Raw genomic sequence first — 27,211 nt, 5'->3', positions numbered from 1 at the left:
TCGCTCGAGTCGGTCGTTTCGTACGGTCCATGATCCATCCACCTGGAACTCGGTTTGTTTCGTGGACATATGGCCCAACAAGTGGTACGTGCTGCTCTGCCGACCATGCCAAGTGCCGTGTTTTATAAAAATCATCTTGATAGAATGTGTGTGTATTTCGGATGTTAGCTTATGGAAACTCAATAATCAATATTTATTAAATGCCTGACGGTTCGAATACTTACATATAATAAGTGCGGATTTTGTGGTAAAATTTCAATGAATATAAAGTGACAATACACACATATGTATGTATGTACATAGATGCAAAAAGTCGGAGCGAGCTTGGAAATGAAAATAAATGTATAGAGCTTTTCGGTGAGTACATTAGGTCTGTTCAAGGGTACGCAAATCCAAAACATAACCGTAATCTGCATTCATACTATGTACATACATATGTACATATGTTTTGTAAATATGTACCCTATGTAAGATCGTGTTTTGTTTGTATGGGGAACCTCTGGGCAATTTACCCACGCTCCTGACCTTGAGCTGCTTTTTTTCCCTTTTCATAGACTCCGGGAGCTGAGTCGTTGAAGTCGTCATCGCCATTATTCGATGTGAGTGGAGTGTGTGAAAATGCGTTTATATTTTCCCACTTTTATTTTCTGAATTGAATGTATTACGACAAAGAAAAAAGTTGGTCTTGAAAAGAATGCCGAAGAAACAGAAACTCGTCGCATTCGCCCCTGGCCTCGCCTGGCTCTTTGACCGACCGTGACTTTAGATTTGCTGGGCCACAGTTTGCATTTTTATGTACACATAAGTATATGTTCATAGATTCCCATGTACATAGATACTTACATACGTGACATCATATTAAGGAGCTTTTTCGGCCAAAATAGGTTAAGTTTCAAAAAGTTAACCCTTTCTGTTGTATTTAATCATCCATTCAAAAATCCAGAAACGCAACTGTAAGTCGGGGGGCGAAAAAGTAGATACCACGTCTCATGCAATTTTACCGCGCTGTCGTTACAGCCGAATTATATATGTATGTACATACATATATAGTTTTCCACATATGCAAGTTCATACATATGTATATATGTATGTATGTATGTACATATGTATGTATGTACGAATTTATGTATGTTTGTATGCCTGCATGTACATACATATGTATGCATGTACATACTGTATATTGTACATATACATATATGTATATATTGGATATTGAATGGTGGGTAACATTAAGTAATGGAAGTTACAAATAGTTCCTGTATCCGTAATATTTATGTAAGCTGAAAAGCTGTTTCCCAAAATTGGTTCATCCAATGCCATCGCTTGTTTAATTGAATTTAACTAATATGTATGTTCTTGTAGTACCCGTGAAAGTTCTTGACATTAGGGAAGTAAGACTCTTAAAGGAAAACAGATGGTCTAGCTAAGAAAACGAAACTCGAGTTTCACGATCATGAATACGCATACTCTCGCGCACTCATACACGTGTACTCTCTCATGCTCTCATGCACCCTACCGCTCAATTGAAATGACCCTTAAGGGAGTGATAGTTTCAAAAAGGTCAATTAACAACAGGTGAATGAGTTCTAGCAAACACGCGCGCGCGCGTTTTCCCTTCCAGTGGTAGGTTGTTGAGGGATGTTGCTGCTGCCTGCGCCAGTGCCGGTGCCGTCACAACGGCATATCACACAAAAATGAGCGGGAAATGCATTGTGGCATCTGACTAGTAATTTTCCATGTCACATATTCAACTGCGGAAATATTTATAAAATATTAAAGAAAAATAAAATGAAATTATATGTGGTTAGGTAAAAGCTGTACAAGTCGGATAAGCCGTCGGAATTTTAGAATTCAAAACCATTGTATGTACATATGTATACAAAAGCCAACCGATGTATTCTAACGTGATCCACATGACCTATATTTTAAACCAGGAATAACCAGCCCTTTGTATGTTGAATTGCAGCCACAGGCTCAGGCCATCGTCAATGAATTTCTGGCTAACTGCTCTGGTTAGCTTCAAGCTGCTGCTTATGATTATCGATGTTATGCCGATAACTTGCAATGCCCTTACTTGCCTATTCCACCTCGGTTCGGCTAGTGCAAGCAACGTCCGGCAGTCTAAGCTCTACCATCTTTACATTTTAATGCACTGAGAAATTAGAGGGTATCGTTGTTCTCAAAATTGTGCGACGAATATACATACATATTTATGTACATACATATGTACATAGTATATAGTACATACATATGTAGATAATTTATTACTCGCATCACCTAGATTCACATGGATTATCAGCTTTGCATAACTGACTACTCCTGCACGATTTAATTAGGTTTAATTATTGGTAACATTTTAGGCGAATGCCTAAGTTTCAAATGCTTTTTTTACGAAGTATTCTATAGTTGATCAGTCCGGGTGGTTAACTTATTGCAGATTTATTATTGGCAATGAACCGCTTAGTTTCCCAAGCCCGAGTAAGGATAAGAACAAGTAGATTTCGTCAAACGCTTCGAGCATAAGACCCAGGTTGTTTCGGTATCGCCTTTGTTCTTGCAGTTGCAGTAGTTCAACGTTCTATTCTTCTTAACTATAATTATGAAGAGGTAGTCAGGTAGCAACTAGTTGATGTAACAGATTTTACGTAGCTTGGCTTCCCGAATACCGGATTTATGGCAGCAAAATAAACTTTTTACTCCCGGTTACATTATTTGCTTGCCTGTTTTCAGATTTTGATGATCATAATGGAAATGCAGACATCGTCACATCTTAGCCATGGGCTTGCGGCGCTCTCACAGCATCAGCTGCAGCACCACATCATCCACCAGCCCTTGCCTGTTCACAGTAACCATGGCCAAGATCAAACGCTGACTACGAACACGAGCCAGCATGAGCACGATAATCAACAGCATCTTCAACACCATCACCTCTCACAGCAACAACAGCATATGGCTGCTTCACCGACTATACACACTCTGCAGAGTGCTCCGGCAGGTGACAACCTGAGCATCAGCATCGGCACTCATCATCATCAGAATGATCATCCCCACCATAACAACGGAATTGTTTATACCTCAGCACAAATTGACGAAAAGTCAAAATGTAAGTTGCATATTAATTAGATTAGTATCCATTTGGAATTCAATTCATTTCTCATTTAATATATGTATGTATGCACATATGTACATACATATGTACATATGTCTATATCAAATATTAGATAATTCTAACAATAGTGTAATATAGCATCAAATATGCAATGTATTAAAATATTAAATCATCACAGCAGTTTATAAAGGATTAATGCTCATGCAATACATAAAAAGAATAATTATTATATTTCCTTTACATTAACATTTCAAGTTTAGAAAGGTTGGTCAGCAGAAAGAGAACTTGTCAAATCTACACTGCTGAATAAAACTGAGGACGGGACTAAAGAAGTCGCTTGACTAAAGAACAATAGCGAAAAATCGCTGCTACTGCTGGCCCAAAGGTTGGGGTGGGGATTGCGATTTGCCGTTTTTTATTTCCTGTCCTAAGATTTAGTCAGATGCGACCTGTTGTCGCCGAATTCGATTATTCGGCTGGTACAATGTGTACGAATGCCATAACCAACAGAAATTAAATGAAAGAGTTTCCTCGTTTGAGTCACGGATTTCTCGGATAAAAAAAAAAAACACATGGCCCATTCGAATGGCCCACGACTTCATTCAGTGTCTGTCTCTTCCTCAATTTCTAAATATTTGTCAGACCTCTGTTCCTAAACTATTTACATATGTATCAGCTCTTATTCTTGGTCAACGTAAGAGGCCTTATTATTTTGTTTTAATAATATGTTGCAGTGCATAAGTTCGATGACTATTCAAATCGTATACTGGGAAGCATTTCGGATGCTCCTACGCCGCCGTCTTCAAATAATTTCATGTCACAGTCACAAGGCGTTGAATGGATAACAGCAATGAACGAAGTCCAAAACGGGGCAGGTACCACAAAAACTCACTGATGTTCAGACATTAAAAAACCAATTTATACCCAATTTAAATTTCAGAAGATTCACACAGCTCGCAAGGCAGTATATCTGGTGATGGTAAGTTTTTGCATAATAATCCTATTCAATCACAATGTTTTCACTCCACTCTAGTGTGACAATGTGCAGAAACTATTCCTGCAGCTGTCTCCCACGTATCTACCTGTGATACCGGCACTGACTTTGGCTTCAACACCATTCATTCCCTCACCCTACTGACCGATCAATTTTCTGTGGCTTTGTAAGAAATGTCTCAAATAACTTCGTGCCTAATTGAAAAAATGCATCCCGACCGCAAGGTGTTTTCCTGGCTCTGATGGTGTTTTTTCTTTTGTTTTTTTTTTTTTATTTATTTGTATTGGTTGATGGTCACTGGAGAGGAGAAGTCCACTGGCTCTGTCTCTGCATGTTTATTCACATGGTGATCAAACAACCTGACGCTCTGAATCAGACTCAGATTAAGACACAATCGGACATATGATAGTATACATTACATTATAACAAACACTAACAGAATAGACGGAATAAGGTGGCAGGACAGCGGTTCAAGTCCAAGTCCATAACCACACAAATACGAGATTACGATTCAGTACTTTTTAAATCAGGTTAACACCGAAGCCACAAAATCTCAAATAGGGTTCCGGCTTCCTGTGCGTTCTTTTATTCTCTTTTGTTGCCACTAAATGAAAAAGCGTGAATAAATTGTAAATATATTATACTAGCGGACCCGGCATGCGTTTTCCCTCCCCAACGTCTTCAGATAAACTTCTGATTTATAATAAAAACGAGAAGGGACGTGTGAGACGCTTCTTACGCGTCACAACTTTCATATCCGGCACTCATACTACATCTGTACTTTAGCGGTTATTTGTCAAATTTTTAATTTTTTCTTCATCTGTCATCTACATCTACAACACTTCTTACGCCAACACGCTATTTTAGCTCGCCCCCCTTTCCTAGAGCCACACACTGCAGAGGAACAGCAGAGGCAGAGAATGTGCAAAAAACAAATATAAGCTGCGGGACGGGGTGGGTTTAGCCACTGCAAATTAATTTCTTCATTGTGGCTATAATAATGATCCAATCGGATCCCAATTTGGGGATTTGATAGATATGCTCATTCCCTACGGAATGGCGTTTTCTTTTATCTTAATTTTCTTTTATCTTCAAAATTGTAGCTTTGTGAGGTTTTCGCACTTTTGCGGGGCGGAAGGGGGCGGGGCTCATTTTTGAAATACACTTGTATCAGTGTGAGCATACAGAAGTCTGGATGCAAAATTTGGTGGCTCTAGCTTTTATGGTCTCTGAGTACTAGGCGCTCATCAGGACGGACAGACGGACAGTCGGACAGACGGACGGACGGACAGACAGACATGGCTCAATCGACTCGGCTATTGATGCTGATCAAGAATATGTATACTTTATGGGGTCGGAAAGGTTTCCTTCTGTGCGTTACATACAACCGTTATTCCCCACAAATAAAATATACCCTATTTACTCTTCGAGTACCGGGTAAAAAATTCGAGATGGTAATTGTTCAGGTTCGAGCGAACCTGTGCAATATGGTCACGTCTCCATTCTTTTACTTCTGCATATTCCTCTTGCGTTAGATTAATAAGGACAATCCGATTAATTATTTTTACGACGTGTACGTCGTCCGAGGCTTGATAGTCTAATAGCAGGCATATTATAATTCAATTTATGAAAATTATATCTCCAGTTTAGAACTAATCTTCGTCCATAACAATTGCCAACTATTCAATGACAATTGATTTTTCTTCCGTAAAAACATTATCCTGGCAATTACGAACTCATCTTGAGAAATAAAATAAATAAATAATAAAATAAAATGTGACAATTTTGACAAATATAAAATTTGTCTTACACAGGTACTTAACTTAATGATCCACCCTCGTATGTATGTTAGCCATCATACTGGGTGTGCGAATGTAGCCCAGCTGTCTCTTTTTAGAAAAAGCACTGCTGCCTCAAATTTGCTTCATTACGCTGAATTCCCAATTGTATATTAAACTGCTGTTACTGTGTTACTGAAGTTTCCATATTCTTTTGTTCAACAACCCTCCACCTCCTTTGAACCCACGTTAATTGTAATTTGACAAATCGCTTCTAACTTATGTTTTGACTTTTCGAGTACCATTCATTGGGGGATTGCTTTAATTATTATTGTGCTTTACTCTTTCTTCTGCATTATACTACTAGCTGTTCAGTAGTAATAAAAGCCATTGCGCCTCTCTGAGTTGTGGAATCAAGAAAGAAAATTACAAACTTAATTTGCATAATTTTTTAACAACGACATCCTACTAAATATTTTGTTTGGTTGTGACTCACTCTGACTGACAGGTCTAAAAGGTTTGTTTAATACGCCCTGTCGACTTCTAAATTTAAACAAACTAAAAAAGTATTATGCTCACAATGGCAAAAATTCAAAACCAAACTTGTGTTATACACTTGTTATACTTATTGTATATACTGTGTTATACACTGTGTTATACTTACATTGTATTTAATTGTATCTGGACAATTTGAAAAATATGGCACCCAATAGGGTAAAATAGGATCCAAATGGGACTATTTATTCGACTTGAATTAAAGTTAAGTTTCGAGCACAGAGAAGAAGATCCATTTTACACAGATTACACACGGTCATTGAAGTTGATATACTTACTTATGATATATAATATAAGGTCGTAAATGTACCTACATATCTATCTATGTATTTACATACATAAATACATACTTATGTATATATGTACATACATATGTACACATATATGTATATCCGCACGAAAATATATTTTCCTTTCTTCTGGGTGAGTTAGTAACATGTAAGTGGTTTATGTATGTACATATGTACATATGTACATGCATACATATATACATAGCTTTATGTGTACATATGTACACATACATATCTATAAATATGTAAGTACATACACATGTACACATGTATGCATATACTTAGCTACGTATGTATGTATGTATATATGCATATACATATATGTATATATGTACAAATTTATGTAGCTAAGTATACATACTAAGTATATGTACCTATGTACATATGTATATAAGTACATACATATACATATGTAAATTGTTATACCCGGTACTCGAAGAGTAAATATTGTTTTTGTGCACAAAAGTGTATGTACATATGTATGTACATACATATTGATGTAACGCACAGAAGGAAACTTTTCCGACCCAATAAAGTATATATATTCTTGATCAGCATCAATAGCCGAGTCAATATCTGTTTGTCTGTCCTCAAAAATCTGCTGTATCAACCATTTTTAAGACAGTAGAAATCTAAAAACGCAACTCCGTAAGGAAAGACCATATCTATCAAATATCTATCACCGAGCTGGGATTAGATTGGATCAATATTATAGCCAGAATGAATGAATGCATTTTTCTGCACATTCTCTCATTCCACACTCTGCTTCGTGCAGTGTGCGGCTCTAGAGGAAGGGGCGAGCTAAAAGAGCGTGTTGGCGTGAGAAGTTTTTTAGATGTGGATGTAGATGACAGAAGTAGAAAAAGTGTAAAATTTAAAATTTGAAAAAAGCGGCTTGGTTTAGATGTACTACTGAGTACCGGGTATAAAAGTTGTGTCACTTAAGAAGCGTCTCACACTTCCCTCCTCGTTTCTTATTAAAACAACGCAGGAGCACGAACAACTTGTTGAGTTTGATTTTAATTATATGAATTAATCAATCAGTTGATATGCATATTTACCTATGTAAATATGTACATACATATGCATGTACATACATATGTACATATGTATGTACATATGTATATAAAAACGCTTGTGAGTGACATATAAAAGTTTTCTTTTCATTAATAATAGTTAAGATCAATTAATAAGGAAAAATTATGTAATTATGAATCGAAGCGAAGATGTCTCTAAGAAAAGAAACAAGCTTTGATTTTTAGCGAGACAAGAATCTACATACATATGTATGTATGTACATACATACATCCTCGGAAAAGTACATCAAAAAACTTTCTTTTAAAATAAATTATTGACGATTTAAGGAACCAGAAAACCGTTGTGCTGTATAAAAACATCCCAAATATCATTTAATCGATTTGCGTGGGCGGCAAGAAGCCATTTAAATAAAGCTTGACGGGTTTGGCACACAGAAAAAGCCGCAAAAATATTCAAAATATTTCAGCGAAATCCCTCATGGACAAGATTTATACTCCTTTGCGGGTTGTTATACACCGAAAATGTTAATTCAAATGTGCGCTGCACAGTCATAATCAAATTGTATTTTTTGTGTCATGGGAATTGCTGTTAAAAATCCAAGCCTCTAATAATATGTACATACATACATATGTACATATATAGCTGTGACTTTTAGGCCACAATCGGGGGATGGGATGGATGTGAAGAGCATCTACTCGTATCATTCCCACTTTTAACCACTGCGCAAGCTCCTGTGTTTACTTCAGTCGTGATTTTTTTATTGGAACACATCTTGATGTACATATGTATATACACTGATGCAGCGAGAAAAATTAGCTTTTTTGTTAATATTTTTGTCGCTAACATAATTATTTTGTCTTTGAACATGCATACACTCAAATGAAAATCGTCATTAAATACGAAATGGGGAAGTACCGAAACGCCGAAGTGTTAGTGCGAAGCAACCGCAATAGTGTGTGAGAGAGACTGCAAGGCAGTACTTAAGTGGTAGGTAGTAGGCATAACGGTTTGCTGTGATTGGTGCAACCGCATAAGCGCGCCTGTTGATCTTGGTGACGATTGGTGGAATAAAACACCTCCCACCAGATCAAGTCTTTCGCTTTAGCTAAAGCAAGTCATGGGCGTATACAAATACAGCACAGAGGGAACATCTTGGTAAAAAAGAATGAATGGCGCTTAGAGAAAAAAGTTGTTCGCTTGCCACGAAGACGCTGGGTGGAAATAGAAACACTAAATCTAAATACTGATCTCTTAGAAATCACTTGTAAGGTTAACAAACGTACTTAAGAAGCAAACCTAAACAAACAGCACTTTCACTAGATATAAACGCCTTTACTTCGACATTTTTTCACTGCCCTGCCTGTCCTTTTCAATGGCATAAGCATTGGATTGGCCACAACGAATGCAGCCACAGCCACCCAGTGTCGTCGTCGGTCGTCGAAAGCGTAACAAGGACCAACAAGGATAGCCAAGGATATCCTGGGCCTCGGTTTTTCGTTCATCTTCATTGGTTGGCTGGCTGCAGTCCAGTGGTGAGCGCTAAGCGTTAAGGGTGGGCGGTGCGGTGGCGTAAGCGTAACAAGGACCAAAGATAATCAAAGACACTCTCACACGCCCGCGCCCTTCCTCACGGTGTAGATATAGAGATACGTAAAAAATGCTTCGAGGTAGATAAGAATAAGGAAACCGTGCGCAGGATCTCTGCGGCTGACAGCAAACAGCGCGGAAAAAATGGTTAACAATATTTTACAGCACACAAAACGAAACAGAAAACAAATTCTGTAATAAAAAAACGGTGATAACGGTTAAAAAAATAAGCTGAAAACAGTGTTGAAGAAGCAGCAGCAACGTGAGTGCTCGATCCGGTCTACTTTTTCAAAGAAGTGGGCAAACGAAAAACAAACTTCAGCTCCAGCAGGCGAAATTCAGTGGTTCTTTCTTTTACGGAACGTCAATCAGAGTTTCGTTGACGCAATCGGAATACGGCATCAATTACTGTTTCGGTTTACGGTTATAGTGGCGGTTACGGTCAGAATTGCAGTTTTTATATGAATTCAGCTATCGTTCGAAAGTGCTGGCTGTAGAGTTTAAAAAGCTAAAAAATAATTTTAATCAAAAATGGCACCCAAATTCTAAACCTGTGCTCCTCGTAGTTTTTATTACTATTCGGAACTCTACACCACAATTTTGGGAAACAACGAGTGAATACGCCGATATTAACGCTATATTGAAGGATGGATCTCTCGACAGCCTACCGCTACAATCAGAATATGATGGAATATTATACATGTAATAACACCCTGTACATTAAAAGAAAACGTTCCAGTTCCTTGTACATTTTATTTTAATACAAATTTGTATGTATGTATGCATGTATAACCCGCCTATACTGGTAAAGTGGACAAAAATTATATCAAATTTGAGACGAGTACATTTAAGTAAAGCGAAATCAAATAATGATCGCTGGCAAGCATGCCGCCGCTTTAAATGTGTTTACTCGAATGTACATACATATGTACATATGTATGCATGTACATATATACATATGTACGTACATATGTATATACATATGTATGTACATATATATGTATATTTGTTAGGTACCTACGTGTGGAATGCAACAAAGGCATTTTATGAATCTTTGTGACTATAGAATCTATAGATACTTCATTATATGACAATTGTATTTGCCATTAAGCATTATGTGAAGCGAACAATGGCCTTTTGTTCCAATATTATATTCTGACGGCATCCTGCTGGGCACATGTAGTTTCAACAGCAGCTCCGCTCCGTTATAAATTGAGTCCTTAAAGTGAGTCGTATTGTCAGATTGGGAACTTTGGTTATCATTCAGGTATAGGTCGGAAACTGCAGGCAGTTGGATAATATCAGCCGTTTGATTTTGAAAAACTGATTTAGTTTTTATTTTTATATTTTTATAGCATCCACTGATTTGAATGGTGTTATTTAAGAATATAGACTCAAAATATTTAGTTGTATCTAACCAAATATAGAAACCAATTATCATGGTAAATTGCATTTCAATGATCAAAGATTCCCTTTTTCTTGCCTTATTAAAAAAGACCTATCCTTAACAACTTAAAAACCGAAACAAATATAACGTTTAGGATAAATATTAAAGCGGATACATATGTACATATGTATGTAGTTGTGGCTAACTTATTATATAAAAACTGATTTTAATCGGAAATGGACTACTGCATCTTCTCTCTTCTTTTTAATTTTTGCAAGGAAAATAAGTCTGTGCAGACTGTTGCAAAACAAACCTATTGTATAATAATCTTCCGCAGAGAATACCGCAAAGAAGTGTCAGACTGTAGATGGGGTGGAAACAAGTGATCTTCTCTGTTTTGGTGGCATGTTTGTCATTAGGGCCTTCACTTAAATCTGTCGGTATCTTTTTATACATTTTTTTGCAATTAAAAAAATTTCTGTGCCGTGGTCTTTTGACATATGTATATGTCATATATATGTATATATGTACATATGTACATATGAATATATACATATAAATATATATATGAACATATGTATACTGAACATATGTACATATATGTATGAACATATACTGAACATACATACATATGTATGTAAATATATGTATGTACACATATATATGTACCACATACATACATACATATACTCTTGCGAAAATATATATTGACTTTTTAATTATGTTTGTCATGCCAAGGATGTGTGTATGTAAATACTGACTGAACACCGGGTACAAAAGTTGTGACGCGTACAAACGCGTATATGTATGTATGTACATATGTACATATACATACATGGAAGTGTGTAACCTTGTGATTTCATCGAAACAAGCACACATTCATACTTACTTTATATTTAATGTTTCCTTCTGTGCGTTACATACATACATATGTATGTATGTATGTATGTATGTACATACATCTTCGCTTCAGTTCTGGGTTTGTCAGTTAAGTTCAGTCACAAAATGACATCAGAAAAGTTTCCAATACATTAAAATAAAATTCCTTTTCGTCAATTTTTCACAGGTCATGGAGGAGTTAATCAACTGGGAGGAGTTTTTGTTAACGGACGCCCGTTGCCCGATGTGGTTCGACAGCGCATCGTGGAGCTAGCGCACAATGGTGTTCGCCCATGTGACATATCCCGCCAGTTACGTGTGAGCCATGGCTGTGTATCAAAGATACTATCAAGGTAATTATCCATGAAATTAAAGAGGTCACCTTTACAAAATACCCGCCTCAGAAAATTTTAGTTTCAATTTCGCGCACACTAGCTGAAAGCGGACTCGAAAAATACAAATACAATAAGGACAATGCATTGTGGCTTAGCTGAGATGAAAGCTTATTTGATCAAGCATGTTTGTTTTTTCTCAAGTTTGTCTGATTCTACAATTTCGTCAAATATTTGGATGAAAGCTTTATTAAAACCACCAATATGTATATGTACAAGCTTTATGCTGGATTTAATATAAGTTAATACCATAAATTCAAGTGTGTTAATCGAATAGTTTATTTAAACTATCAAAGCGTAAAATTACAAAAAAAGGAAAATTCAATACAAACTAATCTTACCTCGGATACGAGTACATACATACATACATACACATGTACATACATACATATGTACATACATATTTACATACACCTAGAATAGGATAATAAATCTTTTGCGGTTATGGGACGCCACCAATTAAATGTTGCCGGGAGACTGGCATCGAATCAAAGCTCGACCTAAGCGATGGTTGACATTTCAATTGGTTTTAATTAAATACAGTAAAATGTAAACTAATCTTAAAAAGTTTCCATTTTTCCTTTCTTACAGTATAATGTTTAGAGCTTTGTAACAATTAGCAATACTGTGGCTTACCTTTGTAAATAGAAATTAGATGTGGCTCGCACATGTTAAACGTGAAAATCTAAATTCCTTGCTGCTTATGTTTTATTGTTCAGCTACATACAGAAGATTTGAAAAGGCTGTGTTTGCAACAGATACGAAGCACATCCGATAGCAGAGTCGAAAATCCAGTTGATTTACATACATATGTATGTATGGATCTAGAGGCTTTTAGAGGATCTAACGATCGTAGGGTAAACCAAACTAAACTACTACATTTGAATTGACGTATGCTCTTACATTTTATGAATTTGTATCTATATGGCCTGTTCATTTTCAAAGGAATATTTTTATTCGTACATTTCGAATTACTTTTTCAATTGAAAATTTAAATTTCGAAGCGATAACTATTAAATTGCGCCCTGTGAAAGCTTTTCTTTCTGTATACAATAAATTTCCGATTCTTCTATTTAATTTATACTCTTACAAGAAAAACAAAATCTTTTTTTTATAATTTCCAGATATTACGAGACTGGTAGCTTTAAGGCAGGTGTTATAGGCGGATCGAAGCCAAAGGTGGCGACACCTCCTGTGGTGGATGCGATAGCCAACTATAAGCGGGAGAACCCCACTATGTTCGCTTGGGAGATACGAGATCGACTTCTAGCCGAGGGTATATGCTCCCAGGATAATGTTCCCAGTGTTTCTTCAATAAACCGGTAAGAACGAATGCATTGCAAACCATGAGTCAGGGCTTTGGGCACGGAAAATTCATGCAAAACATAACGGACATGCGCACGTCCGCAATGCGTTAAGTTGGTGTTGCCATGTTTGTTTGCTGTCATGCAGCTAACTTCCGCATCCGCTTCCTCGAAACTGGATGTTACTCCAGCTTCATTTGTTCCCAACCATCTAGCTAATAAAAATATCTAAGTAGTTTTTAGCGTTCATAATTGCGGCACAATGCTTGACACACGACCACCACAAAAGGCACTTTCCTTTTTGCCATCCGGTGCGGCTTTATTGCCGACAGCATCAGCATAGTGACTTGGCCATGCCACGTGGCCTTTGCGTTGTTGTCGCTGTGCCACATTGCTGTTATTTACGCACTTCCCTTTTGACCATAATTCATTTTAGCGGCGACGATGATTTTACCAAGAGCCATCTACTAAGGCGTTTGTTAAGCAACCGCTATAAAGTGGGAAAGTAACACTAAATCAAAGCGAGATCAGCATTAGCGGTGGCATCTTTTTGTCACTTGTGCAGCTAGCACGCACTGCACTTGTGAGCAGCACGAACCAGACATTTACCTATTGAAAAAGCCTACAAAATTCTAAATTAGAATTGGAATTTGCAACCGCACCCGACACGTGTACCCATTCAGAATCAATTCGACGCGTATTACTCTTATGCATTGCTCTCTATCCAATGACTGACATGTGACCGATGATAGGGCACAAGTCGTGGTGAGTGGGGTTGGGTTAATTCAAGGGATAATCAGCAAAAACATTTCATAATGCGACAATGTGTGATGAGATAGCACTTGAGCGATGATTAGGGTGGTGATTCAATCGAATCAAAGTTGTGCGTACGGCTGTGGCAGCACTCCCCTATTCGAATCGGATTCCCCGGAGACACACACTTAATAATGTGACTTTCATAGCACTCAACCAATTTTAGTTTTCAGCCCTCTAAGTCAAGTCAAATATATCTACAAATGTGTATGTATGTACATAGGTATGTATGAGTATACACAAGAGCAAAAGCAACGAGTTGTACTTTACTCACATCCCAAACATATGTCTCAATTGTGTGCACTGCCCAAACACCCAATAGCTCATCCCATCTGCCTCCGGGCTGGCGCTTACAGGAAAGAATCGAAAATCTGAAACTGAATTCAGCGTCCTAAATTTTGGACTGAATGGGCTTCTCTTATTGCAACCCTCCAGATTACTTATGGCCACTGCGAAATCAACCTGTCAAATGTACTTAAATTTGTATGTGCTATACGAGCTTACACATTACACATTTAATACACATACATATGTATATATATGTACATACATATGAATGTAGGAGGTCTGCTATCTGGATTACGGGACCACAACATGCTGCTGTTAGCATTAATTTAACTGCGCATCCAAAAAATTAAGCGTCGCGGACAGAAGCGTTGGGTATCTTTTCAATTTAATCGATTTTGATTTTATTTGGCTAGTTATAGAGTTTTTCTAATGAGCATCAAAAAACGGAGCTACATACATATGTACATATGTATGTACATTTTAGTCTCAGAATGGTTGGGTATTGGTCGATACTTGATAAACACTGTTGTTTACCAAGGCGGTGAAGAAGGGCTCAGCTGCCACCGTAGGAAATATATTCCGAAGACGTCTAAATCGGGGTCCGTGCCGTTGAGTCCAATGGTTGCGGTCGTGTCTCAAATTGAAGTAGTTGCTCTTTTCCTGATGCACATTTACAATTTAACTGGTCTTTATCTTTGAGCACGTATGTACAAGTGGAGACATTCTTTCTGCAAAGCACCTATTAATACTTTCTGACGTAAACTATTACCACATTCCCTTACGCACATTTTCAAAATTTTGTTCGATTCGTCCGCCTGCTCTTTGTACTCTATTTCGCATGAATGTTGCTTTTTTTGGGCCTTGCAGGCATTGTTAACTTTATAACAAACATAAATTAAAAAAAAACTTAAAAAACAGACAAAAGTTAGATGATTAGAATCACAATATAGATATCACAAAACTTGATCGAAAATTGATAAAAAGGGAGGTACAACTTTTATACCCGGTACTCAGTAGGACATCTGTACCTAAGTGGGTTTTTACAAATTTTACATTTTTTCTACATATGTCATCTACATTTACATCACTTCTCACGCCCATACGCTCTTTTAGCACTCTTTAGCAATTTGGTGGCTCCAGCTTTTATCGTCTCTGAGAACCAGGCGCTCAACAAGACGGACGGACAGACAGACATGGCTAAATCGACTCGGCTGTTGATGCTGATCAAGAATATATATACTTTGTGGGGTCGATGATTTTACTCTTCGAGTACCGGGAACAAAATATAAAGAGGAGGAACAACTTTATACCCAGGGCTCGGTTAGTACATATGTATGTACATACGCCTACAAACGCTTATACATATGTATATATGTATGTATATATATATTTTTTTTTTTTTTGATTTTTGTGTTTTGTTTATTCCTTCATTCTAGTCTTTTCTTGCTTTATAATTTTGTACAATTTTGAGTGCGGGCCGTATTTGGGAGTAGGCGCCCAACGTGAGCGGTACTGCCGCAAGGCATTGCTTCGCACGCTCGAAGGCTCCTACTCCGTCACCTGCTTACGCATTCTTTCCAAAATTCTCAGAGTTCGCATAACGCTAGAGGCGAACTCTGCTGCCGCTTCCCATGCCCCTGGCTCGGCCTGCATAATCGGCACCAAGATCTCGTAGGAGATCCTGGCGCCTACTACTGCCTCCAGGCGGTGACGCTCGTGGTCAAACCGGTGGCATTCGACGAGGATGTGCTGTGCGTCCTCCACAATGCAGGTGCCGCACGCTGGGCACCAGTACCTCCGTTGAGGTACCTGCGAAAGCAGCCATGACCACTAAGCGCTTAAGTAAGGTAAAAATCTACCTGGCCGTGCTTCCTCTCGATCCAGGCTTGCAGCTTCGGTATGAGGGAATAAGTCCAGCGCCCTTTAGGTGAACTGTCCACTGGGTCTGCCATCTGCTGATGCTGTTCCTCCTTGCGGTAACTTTCAGCTCGGCTCTTGTCGCCTCGCTTCCGCCCTGCACGGCGGTGTATATCTCTTGTCTCTCCCTTACCAGCTCCCTGAGAGGGGCTTGCCCGGCGATGACCAGCGCTGCTTCGTTCGACACAGTCCGGAACGAGCACGCGATCCTTAGGGTACACAGCCTGTATGTCGCCTCAACGCCTCGCATGTAGGTCTTCACCTGCGCGTCACACGGGCGCGGCGTACAGGATCTGCGACGACACTACACTTGTCAGGAGCTCCCGCGTTGCATGCTTCGGGCCTCTGCAGTTCAGAAGTATTTGCGAGACATTGTACATCTACGTCACTTCTCACACCAACTCACCTTTTAATCCACCCCCCTCGTCCCTTCCCCTAATTCAGGGATCTGATAGGTTTGCGAATTCTCTACGAAACTGCGTTTTGGATGTGACAGATTTTCTTTTGCGTTGGCGGAAGGGAGCTAATTATACCCGGTACTCGAAGAGTAAATAGGGTATATTGTATTTGTGCGAATAACGGTTGTATGTAACGCACAGAAGGAAACGTTTCCGACCTTATAAAGTATTTACATTCTTGAACAGCATCAATAGCCGAGTCTATGTCTGTCTGTCTGTCTGTCTGTCTGTCTGTCCGTCTGTCCGTCCTTATGAGCGCCTGGATCTTAGAGACTATAGAGATGACAGATGAAGAAAAAATTTGACAAAAAACCGCTAAGGTAAAGATGTAGTACTGAGTACCGGGTCTAAAAGTTGTGACGCGTAAGAAGCGTCTCTTCTCGTTTTTCTTTGTGGTAGCGAAAGGGGCGGACAAATTTTTTAAATACACTTGTATCAGAGTAAAATCACAGCCGGCTGGATGCACAATTTGGTTGGCTAGCTCTTGTAGTCTCTGAGAACTAGCCCACAAAGAAGACGGACAGACAAACATGGCTACATTGACTCGGCTATTGATACTGATCAAGAATATACATATGTATGCATATACTTTCTGGGGTCGCAAACGATTCCTTCCTTACATCCTTAAGTATTGATTTTGACTAACTATAAAGTGCTGTGATATCGCTCTGATACAAGTGTATTTAAAAATTTCGCCCTGCCCCTTTCCGCCACCACAAAAAGCGAAATCTCTCATTTCAACAATTTTGAAGATAAGAAAAAACTAAAAATTCAGTTCTGTAGAGAATGACCACTGTATTGGGATTATATTGGATCATTATTATAGTAAGAAGAAGGAAATTGATTTGCAGTGGCTACCCCCACCCCGTCTAGCAACTTTGCTTTGTCTGTTATGGAAAAATATACATACAATATAATAAAATAATTTTTGTTTCGAATTTGTATTACTTTTTTCAGAATTGTAAGAAACAAGGCAGCCGAAAAAGCAAAGCATGTCCATCATCATCAGCAGCACCATATGCAGCATAATCTCAGTGGCGGACATAATGCCACAGAGAGCCTTGATAGCAGTACAGGTGCAAATAGCGATCCGCAGGCAGCTGGCGTTGGGACCAGCAGCAGCAGCACTAATTCCGCAAACACTACAACATCAGCAGTGGCATCAGCAGTAATTGCTCACGCCCCAATATCGACGTCAGCAGCCGACTCCGTCCAAGATCCAATAGGTCACTTGAATAATAATAGTAATGGCACCAGCAATGGAAATGTTAGTGCAGGGCCTGAGCACCGAACGACTGGATATAGCATAAATGGAATTCTCGGTATACAGCATGGACATCATTCACAGAACAACAACAACAACAGCACCAATAATAATAATAATAATAATACAACAGATTCTGGGTTTAAGCGCAAAAGAATCGATGCCCATGGTAAGTCTTCTTTCTGTTACAAAATAATATGCATTTTTCCAATGATATGTATGTACATATGTACATATTTATGTATATGCATAATATAATTGTTATACATAGTACATATTTACTTACATATACATAAGTATGTACATATGTACATTTTACTTGGTACTTTGTACTTTCCCCTTTGCCTGTTTTTACGTATTTTTATTCCTGGGACTCGAAGAGTAAATAGGTTATTTTGTATTTGTAGTCAAAACGAGAAGGGACGTGTGAGACGCTTCTTACGCGTCACAACTTTTATACCCGGCACTCAGTACTACATCTGTACATTAGCGGTTATTTGTCAAATTTTAAATTTTTTCTTCATCTGTCATCTACATCTACAACACTTCTCACACCAACACGCTCCTTTAGCTCGCCCCCCTTCCCTAGACCCACACACTGCAGACTCACGGCAGAGGCAGAGCCAGCGGCAGAGGCAGAGCCAGCGGCAGAGGCTGAGCCAGCGGCAGAGGCAGAGCCAGCGGCAGAGGCAGAGCCAGCGGCAAATATAAGCTGCGGAACGGGGTGGGTTTGGCCACTGCTAATTAATTTCTTCATTGTGGCTATAATAAAGCTCCAATAATGCCCTAATTTGGTGATCTGATAGATATGGTCATTCCCTATGGAATGGCGTTTTTGTAGATTTGGGAGGTTTTCGCCCTTTTGCGGAGGCGGAAGGGGGCGTGGCTCTTTTTCGAAATACACTTGTAACAGTGTGAGCACACAGAAGTATGGATGCAAAATTTGGTGGCTCTAGCTTTTATGGTCTCTGAGATCCAGGCGCTCAACAAGACGGACGGACAGACAGACATAGACTCGGCTATTGATGCTGATCAAGACTATATATACTTTATGGGGTCGGAAACGTTTCCTTCTGTGCGTTACATACAACCGTTATCCGCACAAATACAATATACCCTATTTACTCTTCGAGTACCGGGTATAAAAAAGTGACAGAAAAAAACGTTTCCGACCATATAAAGTACATATAGTAGTATATACAGCATCAGTAGCAGAGTCAATATGGTGTTTTCTGTCCGTCTTCTTTGCGGGCTAGTTCTCAGAGACTACAAGAGCTAGACCAACCAAAGTGTGCATCCAGACTGCTGTGATATCACTCTAATACAAGTGTATTTAAAAATTTCGCCCCGCCCCTTTCCGCCGAATCAAAGAGCAATTTTGAAGATAATAGAAAACTGTAGAGACTGACCATATTGTTGTGATAATGTGACACTGTATTGGACTATTATTATAGCAAGAATAAAGAAATTAATTTGCAGTGGCCCCACCTCGTCTAGCAGCTTTGCTTATGATTGCTCATTCTTTCTGGCTCGCACCCTCTGCCTCATGCAGAGTGCATCACTGGGCAAGAGTGTCGAGCTTAAAGGGTGTGTTGATATGAGAAAAGATGTGATGTAGATGTCAGATGTAGAAAAAATTTTAAATTCGAAAAGAAAACACTAAGGTACAGGTATACTGACTAAGTACCGGGTATAAAAGTTTTGATGCGTTTAAAGCGTCGCACAAAGGACCCTACTCGTTGCTCCTATTTTTAGTCTATCATTCATTTACCAGATAATTAAAATTCGATTTTCGGTCGGATCGCTTGTGACGAATGTTAAATTACGCGCATAGTCGCTGCCGTTCCGCTTTTCCGCATTGAGCATACTGCTTTGATACTTATCACACTTAATAAAGGATGTCCAGTGACGAAATACATATGTACATATATCCATGTGTATGCACACAGATTAATTGATACGTATGTATGTCCATAGATACATACATACATATGTATGTACTATATGCAAACAGAAAATTAAAATGTAGTAAAAATTCGTTTTTTTAATAATATATTTTTTTTGGTTGTGGCTTGTAATATTGATAGTTCAACATATGTATGTATGTACATTCATATATAAGCTTATACACATATGTAGATATGTACATAATGAACATACAAATGAAAAAAAAAGGAATCCTTCAGGCTTTATATATTTCATTACCAAACACTTCACCAATTTTCATAAGCCTATACCTTCCTACATCTACCTTAGCAAAGAGAGAATAGATTAGACTTAGAGCGCGTAACATTACCGGAAACTGTTGTGTGGTCATATCACGGCAATCTTCAAACCACAGTTTGAGCTCCATTGGTATATGAAAAGATTATATCTTTATTGTGTGGCGGAATATTTTTCGGATTTGAAATAGGATAGGACAGAAACAGAATACATTAAATAAAAAGAATACGGTGCTGTTCGAATAAACATAGTCCCAGCAAGCACTTGTCATTTTCAATAAATAGGCATTAATGGTTATGGCAATTGCACCCTAGATGAAGCAGCAAATAAACGATAACAATCGCAGTTGCCAAAAATAAGAAAAAAACATCCGGTTATGATTGTGACTGCGACCCTCAATCCGTCCTCAGTTTGGCTTGCCGTTTTCCAAAAATTTTAAGATTGGATTGCTTGTTCAGATAGGGTTTGTCAGATGAGTCCCCCCTCGTCATCAGGTCTCCTTTTTGTCACTATATGGGTAATAAAATGGCAATAGCCGAAATCCTTTATCAACTCAATGCTATCGTTTCAAATACTGTCCATCCCGCTTCTCCAAAATTGGCTGTCAATTCCTTTTGAATTAAAATCACCCTTGCTCCTTCTCCAATACTAATGGTAGGCCTTATTGTGGAAAATTTTGTAAGATAAGTCCGATTCACAACTGGCGAGTGACCTGCTGCTGGTAAAAAGGATTCATGAGGGGATGGAATGTGGGTGTACCTTAGGATGGTCATAAAAAAAAAGAAATTACGAATTAAAAACTATGTACATATGTATGTCACTTAAACTTTCCAAATTTGTTTCAAAACAAGTAAAAACGCAATAAGTATTCGAACTAAATTTTGAGTAAAAGTATAAAATAGTCTAGTTGAAATTCAACAGGTGCAAACTATTTAAAATATTTGAACAAGTTTCAGGTACCACCTACAAACAACAAAACAAACAATTTGAAGTACGTTGAAAGTCTTCATATTTTTGTGATTGCCAATAGGCAATATTTTATTGCAGACAGATTAAATATGAACTATAATTTTAGTACTATGCCATACCTCGGATCAACGACTAAAAAGTCCCCGCTCTAACTCTAACGTTTTCTACAATTTATTATCATTATAATAATGGAGTGTTCATGAATTGAATATCTGAGAAGGGTGTTGGAATAAACACTCCAGCCACGGCGACATGGCTTTTACTCAGAAATGCACTTAAACGGCACGTGACACTCACCGTCCATGAAAAAAAACCCTAACAATATATTGATATAAGCAGTTAGACTAATTAAATTAACTGAGCATTTTTGTACCAACTTTTAGATGAGAACCGCGACACAAACATTCATTCGGACGATGAAGCTAAGCGCCAACGCTTGGGCTACAGTGGAGATCCGATTTACCCAAATGTAAGTTTTTTTCTTAAATGTTTATACATGTTATACATGTTTATGATGTACATACATTCGAAAAATGTGTGTTTCTTATTATAGTTTTTGCTAATATTGGTAGACCATGCATCGTATTCTAATTTTGCTAATTTCTTTATATGCACAGCATATACTTTCTACGTTTTGATAACCATACACATGCATGTACAATGCATGAACATGCCCGTATGTATGTATGTACATACATATGTATGTATGTACATACGTATATCAACCAGAATTAACTGTATTTTCGAAAACCAATTCATCGAGAAGAGTTTAACTACTTTCTAAAAAGCAGGGACCGCAAATAACAGTTATGAAGGCTAAATTGAAGCAAATAAATCAAAGTAAACAAAGCAACATATGTACATATGTTGCAGCAATATAAAATATACAGAAAATTATATTTCATTCATGGCTATCAATATCAGCCAAAAACTTCTATTTACGATTTATATATTAAAAATTATATTTAATTCTTATTTTTAATTTTTTCAATAAAAATCCGAATTAACAGTTATTTTTAATTGATACTTTTAAAATCAAAAATAAGAATTAATTATGATTTTCATAATAAAAATCAAAAATAGGAATTAATTATGATTTTTAAAATAAAAATCAAAAATGCACCGCATGGTACTGCAACATGTTATGAAAGCTCAAAAGTAAATATAAAGGAAAATAAGGAGATCCTTAAAATTCGTCCTTGAAGGACATGCGATGTATCACATGAAAGGTATTTTCTCAAGGATCAGAAATATACATACATTCAGCTTCAACAAATGGATTGTACTGTTTTGTATAGTCGAAATTACAAACTCAAAGAATAATCTTTATTTCTTGAGTTTGATTGGTTGCTAAAAAATAATAGTTATTGGTTGAGATGTAAAGTATATCCCAAACCAATCATTATGTTGAGAATGATTAAATAGGCCAATATAACTTAAAAAACGAGAAGGGACGTGCGAGACGCTTCTTACGCATCACAACTTTTATACCCGGCACTCAGTACTACATCTGCACTTCAGCGGTTATTTGTCAAATTTTTTCTTCATCTGTCATCCACATCAACAACACCACTCACGCCAACACGCTCTTTTAGCTCGCCACCCTCCCCTAGAGACACACACTGCAGAGTCATGGCAGAGTCGCGGCAGAGACACGGCAGAGGCAGAGACGTGTCAGGGGCAGAGGCCATAAACTGCGCGAAGCAGAGTGTGAATGAGAGAATATGTAAAAAACAAATATAAGCTGCGGGACGGGGTGGGTTTAGCCACTGCAATTTAATTTCTTCGTTGTGGCTATAATAATGATCCAATTGGATCCCAATTTGGTGAGATATGGTCATTCCCTACGGAATGGGGATGTTTTCGCCCTTTTTCGGGGGCGGAAAGGGGCGGGGCTCATTTTTGAAATACACCTGTAACAGTGTGAGCATACAGAAGTATGGATGCAAAATTTGGTGGCTCTACAAATACAAATACAAATACAATATACCCTATTTACTCTTCGAGTACCGGGTATAATAATCATTATTGTATTATTTCTTTTTGTAAACTTATAATGATTACAGCCCGTTCTCAAAACGGAACAATTAGTAATAGTAATATTTTGGTCTTCCAACCCTGTGTATGTATGTACATATACATGTATACATGTGTTTGCATTACATATGTATTAAAAATTAGTTCGTATAAATCAGTGATTATTCTTTACTCCCTGACAAGAATAATTATGTGTTCTAATGTACGAGTATGGGTATGAGATATATTGTTAGCAGGGACATCAGAGGTGGGTCGTCTGGGATAAATTAAAGGATTGCTGGAATTAACTACATATTTCCATATGTGTTTCGTTCTACGTATCATCGTATCTTGCGACTAAGCCAGTATTAAAAAATATCACCTACTTATACCCGGTACTCGAAGAGTAAAAAGGGTATATTGCATTAGTTCACAAAGTGGATTATGTAACCCACAGAAGGAAACATTTCCGACCCCATAAAGTATATATATTCTTGATCAGCGTCAATAGCCGCGTCCATATAGCCATGTCTGTCTGTCCGTCTGTCCGTCCGTCCATCTTGTTTGTCGGCTAGTTCTCAGAGCCTATAAGAGCTGTATGCTCACACTAAAACCAGTGTATTTAAAAAAAATTAGATGACAGATGACAGTTCTAAGAAAAATTTAAAAACTGTTCAAATTTTGGATCAAAATAAAAAAATGCCTGAAACCCACCCCTACCAACAGGGGATAAAAGTTCGTGACGCGCAAGAAGCGTCGTCTCAGTTTTTAGATCCTAGAAAAATTTAAACTCAAATGTTTTTACCGGGGATAAAAGTTGTAAAATTATGAAATTATGACATACTTATATGTATTTGTGGCGAATGCTAAATAATACATTTTCTTTTAAGATATGGTCAGGGAAATGGTGCATTAAGGATGAACACAAACTGCTTTCCGAGCTAGGAAATTTAACAACCAGCAGCGGTAACAATGCTCCCTCATACTACGAACCATCAAACGGATTTTCAGCCACCACGATATCAGGGTCAGGAGCGGCACCATCTGGCAATGATACGTCTATGCTATATGATAGTATAGCCACAATGTCGCAGACACAAGGAGCCCTGTACACACAGACACTCGGTCCATCAATCGGTAAGTTAACCTACTTTAAAAAAATAGTCGACAAGTAGTTGTTTAAAATGTCAATAAGTAATTCCATTTATTTTGAGATATTTTTATTTAATATTTTATTTACGTTTACATGTACGTTCTTACCTATTCTTTATGAACTTGACCGATTTAGGCAGCAGTTCGCTTACTCCACTAGTCCCAATAAATATGCATGACATGAAGCTTAGTTCAAATACAGTACAGGAACAGTCAATCGCACCTTTCTACGCAGGTAAGGATAGTTCAAGTTTGAATGCTTATAACATAATAATTAAGGTTAAGGTCTTTTGAGCGCGAAGTAAGCTTTGCAGCTTTACTCTGTTGAATATTTTTTAAATGCATTAACGGTATCATCAAAGAAATTGTTCGTGTATACACTGTATATGCTAGTAATCCCTTAAGGTTATAGCAATCACGAACGCAAGTATTTCCAAACTGATTTAAAATTGTTACTATGTACATATATAGCATCAATAGCCTTTGAAAACGGAAGCTATCCGTCAATAGCAAGCTTGGATAATGTTGCAAACTCACAAGCGGGACAAGGTGTCATTGCAGTTTCGGAAAGCTCTGGTCCGACCAGCATATGTCCAAGAACTCTGCGAAATGAGCAAAACCACACCGAAAGTAATATAAACAGTACATTACTAATAAAGGAGCCAGTGGTACGGAGCGACAGCAGGGACAGGGAGGAGAATGCCATCAGATCTGATAAGAACATGGAATCTGAAAAACAAAATGTGGAGCAGAATAACCATATACCCTTATCAAACCTGCACCATATAACAGAGCAGCAACTAATAACAAGCAACGGCAGCCCCATTGCCAATACCAATACACATACCTCATCTCTAATACTCCTTCATCCGAGCGGTGGCACCTCCTCGCTAGATGTTAGCGCTGTTGACGATCGTTCAGATGTTCATACAAATGTATGTAGTAATGTAGGCATTTATGCTACACCTACAGTACTGCCAAGTTTTAATCATTACTCTACAGGCAAGTTGCAAACCAAACGAAACGTCTACCTTTTTGGATACGCCTCACATCTGCACGGGAAGAGCCACAAAAACTTGCTCTCTTTCCAGCACATTTGTCTTTCGCACAATACTGGTGACGGTAACACTTCAGTTAAATACTAGTAATATCTTGTTTGGATAGATAAATATATCTAAAACTCTATTAAAAGAGAACGAGTATCTGAAGCTTTCTAAACTCTACGGGGTAAAAATAGTTATATAAAAACAAATTTTTTGGAACTGCAGAGACTTAAACTCTGAAAATTCTCAAGCGACCCTTCACGAATGACTGTAAATTGCTTTAATTACCTGTATGCGTAAATAAATTTATAATATGTTTTTCTTTCATCATGCACTTTGCTTATCCACAAACATTCGTATGTTCCAATCCAATTATTTCGAACTTTTTAGGTAATATTTTGATTTTTGGTTTTCTTCCACATCTTGGAATCTTTTATTTTTTATGTGTATAGTTTTGGTTGATCCAGTTTCATAACTTCCGTGTGGCTTTTAATAATATTTGTATTTACAGGTTGTAGCTCAGTTGTTCCAGGAACAGAATATGCCTATAGTTCAGCTTACTCACAATATGGAGGAGCTTATGGTTCCTATGGTTACAGTGCGAGCGGCGGTTTAGTAAGTAAGTAAATCGTCACATTTATATTATGAAATATGTACAGATTATATTTATTTTTTATATATATTTTAGATTCATCATACTACTACGAAGGTGGGCAGCCACAGTCAGCATTGAGCCAGGACCTGCGTTCTCCATTAGCTGCAACGCGGGCCAATTCTTTAGCATCAGCTGCGTCGCCAACCGGTAGTGCATGCACAAAGTCTGAAACATCAGATATATTCCTTGTATAATCACCAATCTTAAAAATACCTCTACCAAATTAATTATTGATTGATTTCCACTCTTGATCAGAGAATACACGGTCTTCGTACATTTAATATTTTTTATTTGTAATTGCTAGCCGTTCCATGAGTTATAACAGAGGGTCCTTGCAATATTAAGAACACATGTACATACATAAATAAAAAAAATCACATTTGAATTGTTTTGTGTGTTAAAGGCTATAAATAATGTGAGCGGTTCCCATACACAAATATGCATTTATTGTTGGATTCGACCTATCACGTGCAAGACTTGCAATATATGTATGTATGTATTTTTTAAAGAACAAACAAGGACTGGTCTAAACGTAAGTTAGTAATTCACCTAATACATAAGCAAAAAACCGAAAAACCGAATAAACCAAAATGTTCAATGAAGAACAAAGCAACCAAAAATCATGCAAGTTTTATAAAAACTTTCAAAATATTTAGATCGGAATGATCCGAAAACCAAGACATATTTATGTATAATTTGTACATAAGCGTGCACTAATAAAGGCAACTTGACGTTGATATCTAGCGTATAATTATGCACCAAATCCAAATCAATATGTATTACTACGAGCACATAAAATAAGTTTAATAATCGCATGCTTAACTTCAAAAATGAACAAGAACTATGCTACCCTAGAAAGCTGGTTTGAAAGCATTGTGAAATTATGTTTAAGTTCAAAATTATTTGATTTGTATGCATTTTATATGTTGCTAATTTATAATGCATCTGTACTGTTTTTAAATACTCGAATGGATAACGAAATCGAAGTTTTACTCGTACTATTATTTATAGTTATAATTAGTCCTAATTTATAATAGGTAACTCCCATTACTTATAAGAAAGCACAAACCAAAATTAAAGATATTTAAAAATAACTGTCT

The 27,211-nt window shown here is 37.6% G+C and overlaps 1 protein-coding gene across 7 annotated transcripts; it reads left to right on the top strand.

Moving 5' to 3' along the window:
• Positions 1 to 27,211, top strand: LOC117902913 (paired box protein Pax-2). Of its 7 annotated transcripts, XM_034814476.1 has the most exons (13): positions 1 to 357; positions 2,731 to 3,103; positions 3,844 to 3,984; positions 4,050 to 4,088; positions 11,805 to 11,970; positions 13,134 to 13,331; positions 17,747 to 18,222; positions 21,629 to 21,714; positions 24,152 to 24,398; positions 24,550 to 24,648; positions 24,885 to 25,415; positions 25,968 to 26,075; positions 26,145 to 27,208. In XM_034814476.1, exons 2-13 carry the CDS (start codon positions 2,737 to 2,739, stop codon positions 26,303 to 26,305), a joined length of 2,619 nt encoding a protein of 872 aa, XP_034670367.1. In that variant the 5' UTR covers positions 1 to 357; positions 2,731 to 2,736; the 3' UTR covers positions 26,306 to 27,208. The 7 variants fall into 7 exon arrangements, with proteins under 7 accessions (XP_034670367.1, XP_034670373.1, XP_034670370.1 ...); XM_034814479.1 differs by lacking the exons at positions 1 to 357; positions 24,885 to 25,415 and having other exon boundaries at positions 2,737 to 3,103; positions 26,145 to 27,209; XM_034814477.1 differs by lacking the exons at positions 1 to 357; positions 25,968 to 26,075; positions 26,145 to 27,208 and adding an exon at positions 25,416 to 25,814 and having other exon boundaries at positions 2,737 to 3,103; positions 24,885 to 25,348.

The sequence above is a fragment of the Drosophila subobscura genome, chromosome dot (genome assembly GCF_008121235.1).
Source record: "Drosophila subobscura isolate 14011-0131.10 chromosome dot, UCBerk_Dsub_1.0, whole genome shotgun sequence".
NCBI lineage: Eukaryota > Metazoa > Arthropoda > Insecta > Diptera > Drosophilidae > Drosophila > Drosophila subobscura.
The sequence above is the reverse complement of the archived record's forward strand: the minus strand, read 5'-3'. Positions and strand labels throughout refer to the sequence as shown.

What these genes read in the sequence shown, in the direction of transcription:
- LOC117902913 (XM_034814476.1), top strand. Translation starts at nt 2,737, where the DNA reads ATGATCATAATGGAAATGCAGACATCGTCACATCTTAGCCATGGGCTT. An exon ending in AGGCAGTATATCTGGTGATG is followed by an intron (nt 4,089 to 11,804) that starts GTAAGTTTTTGC and finishes AATTTTTCACAG; the next exon opens with GTCATGGAGGAGTTAATCAA. An exon ending in TGCGAGCGGCGGTTTAGTAA is followed by an intron (nt 26,076 to 26,144) that starts GTAAGTAAATCG and finishes TATATATTTTAG; the next exon opens with ATTCATCATACTACTACGAA.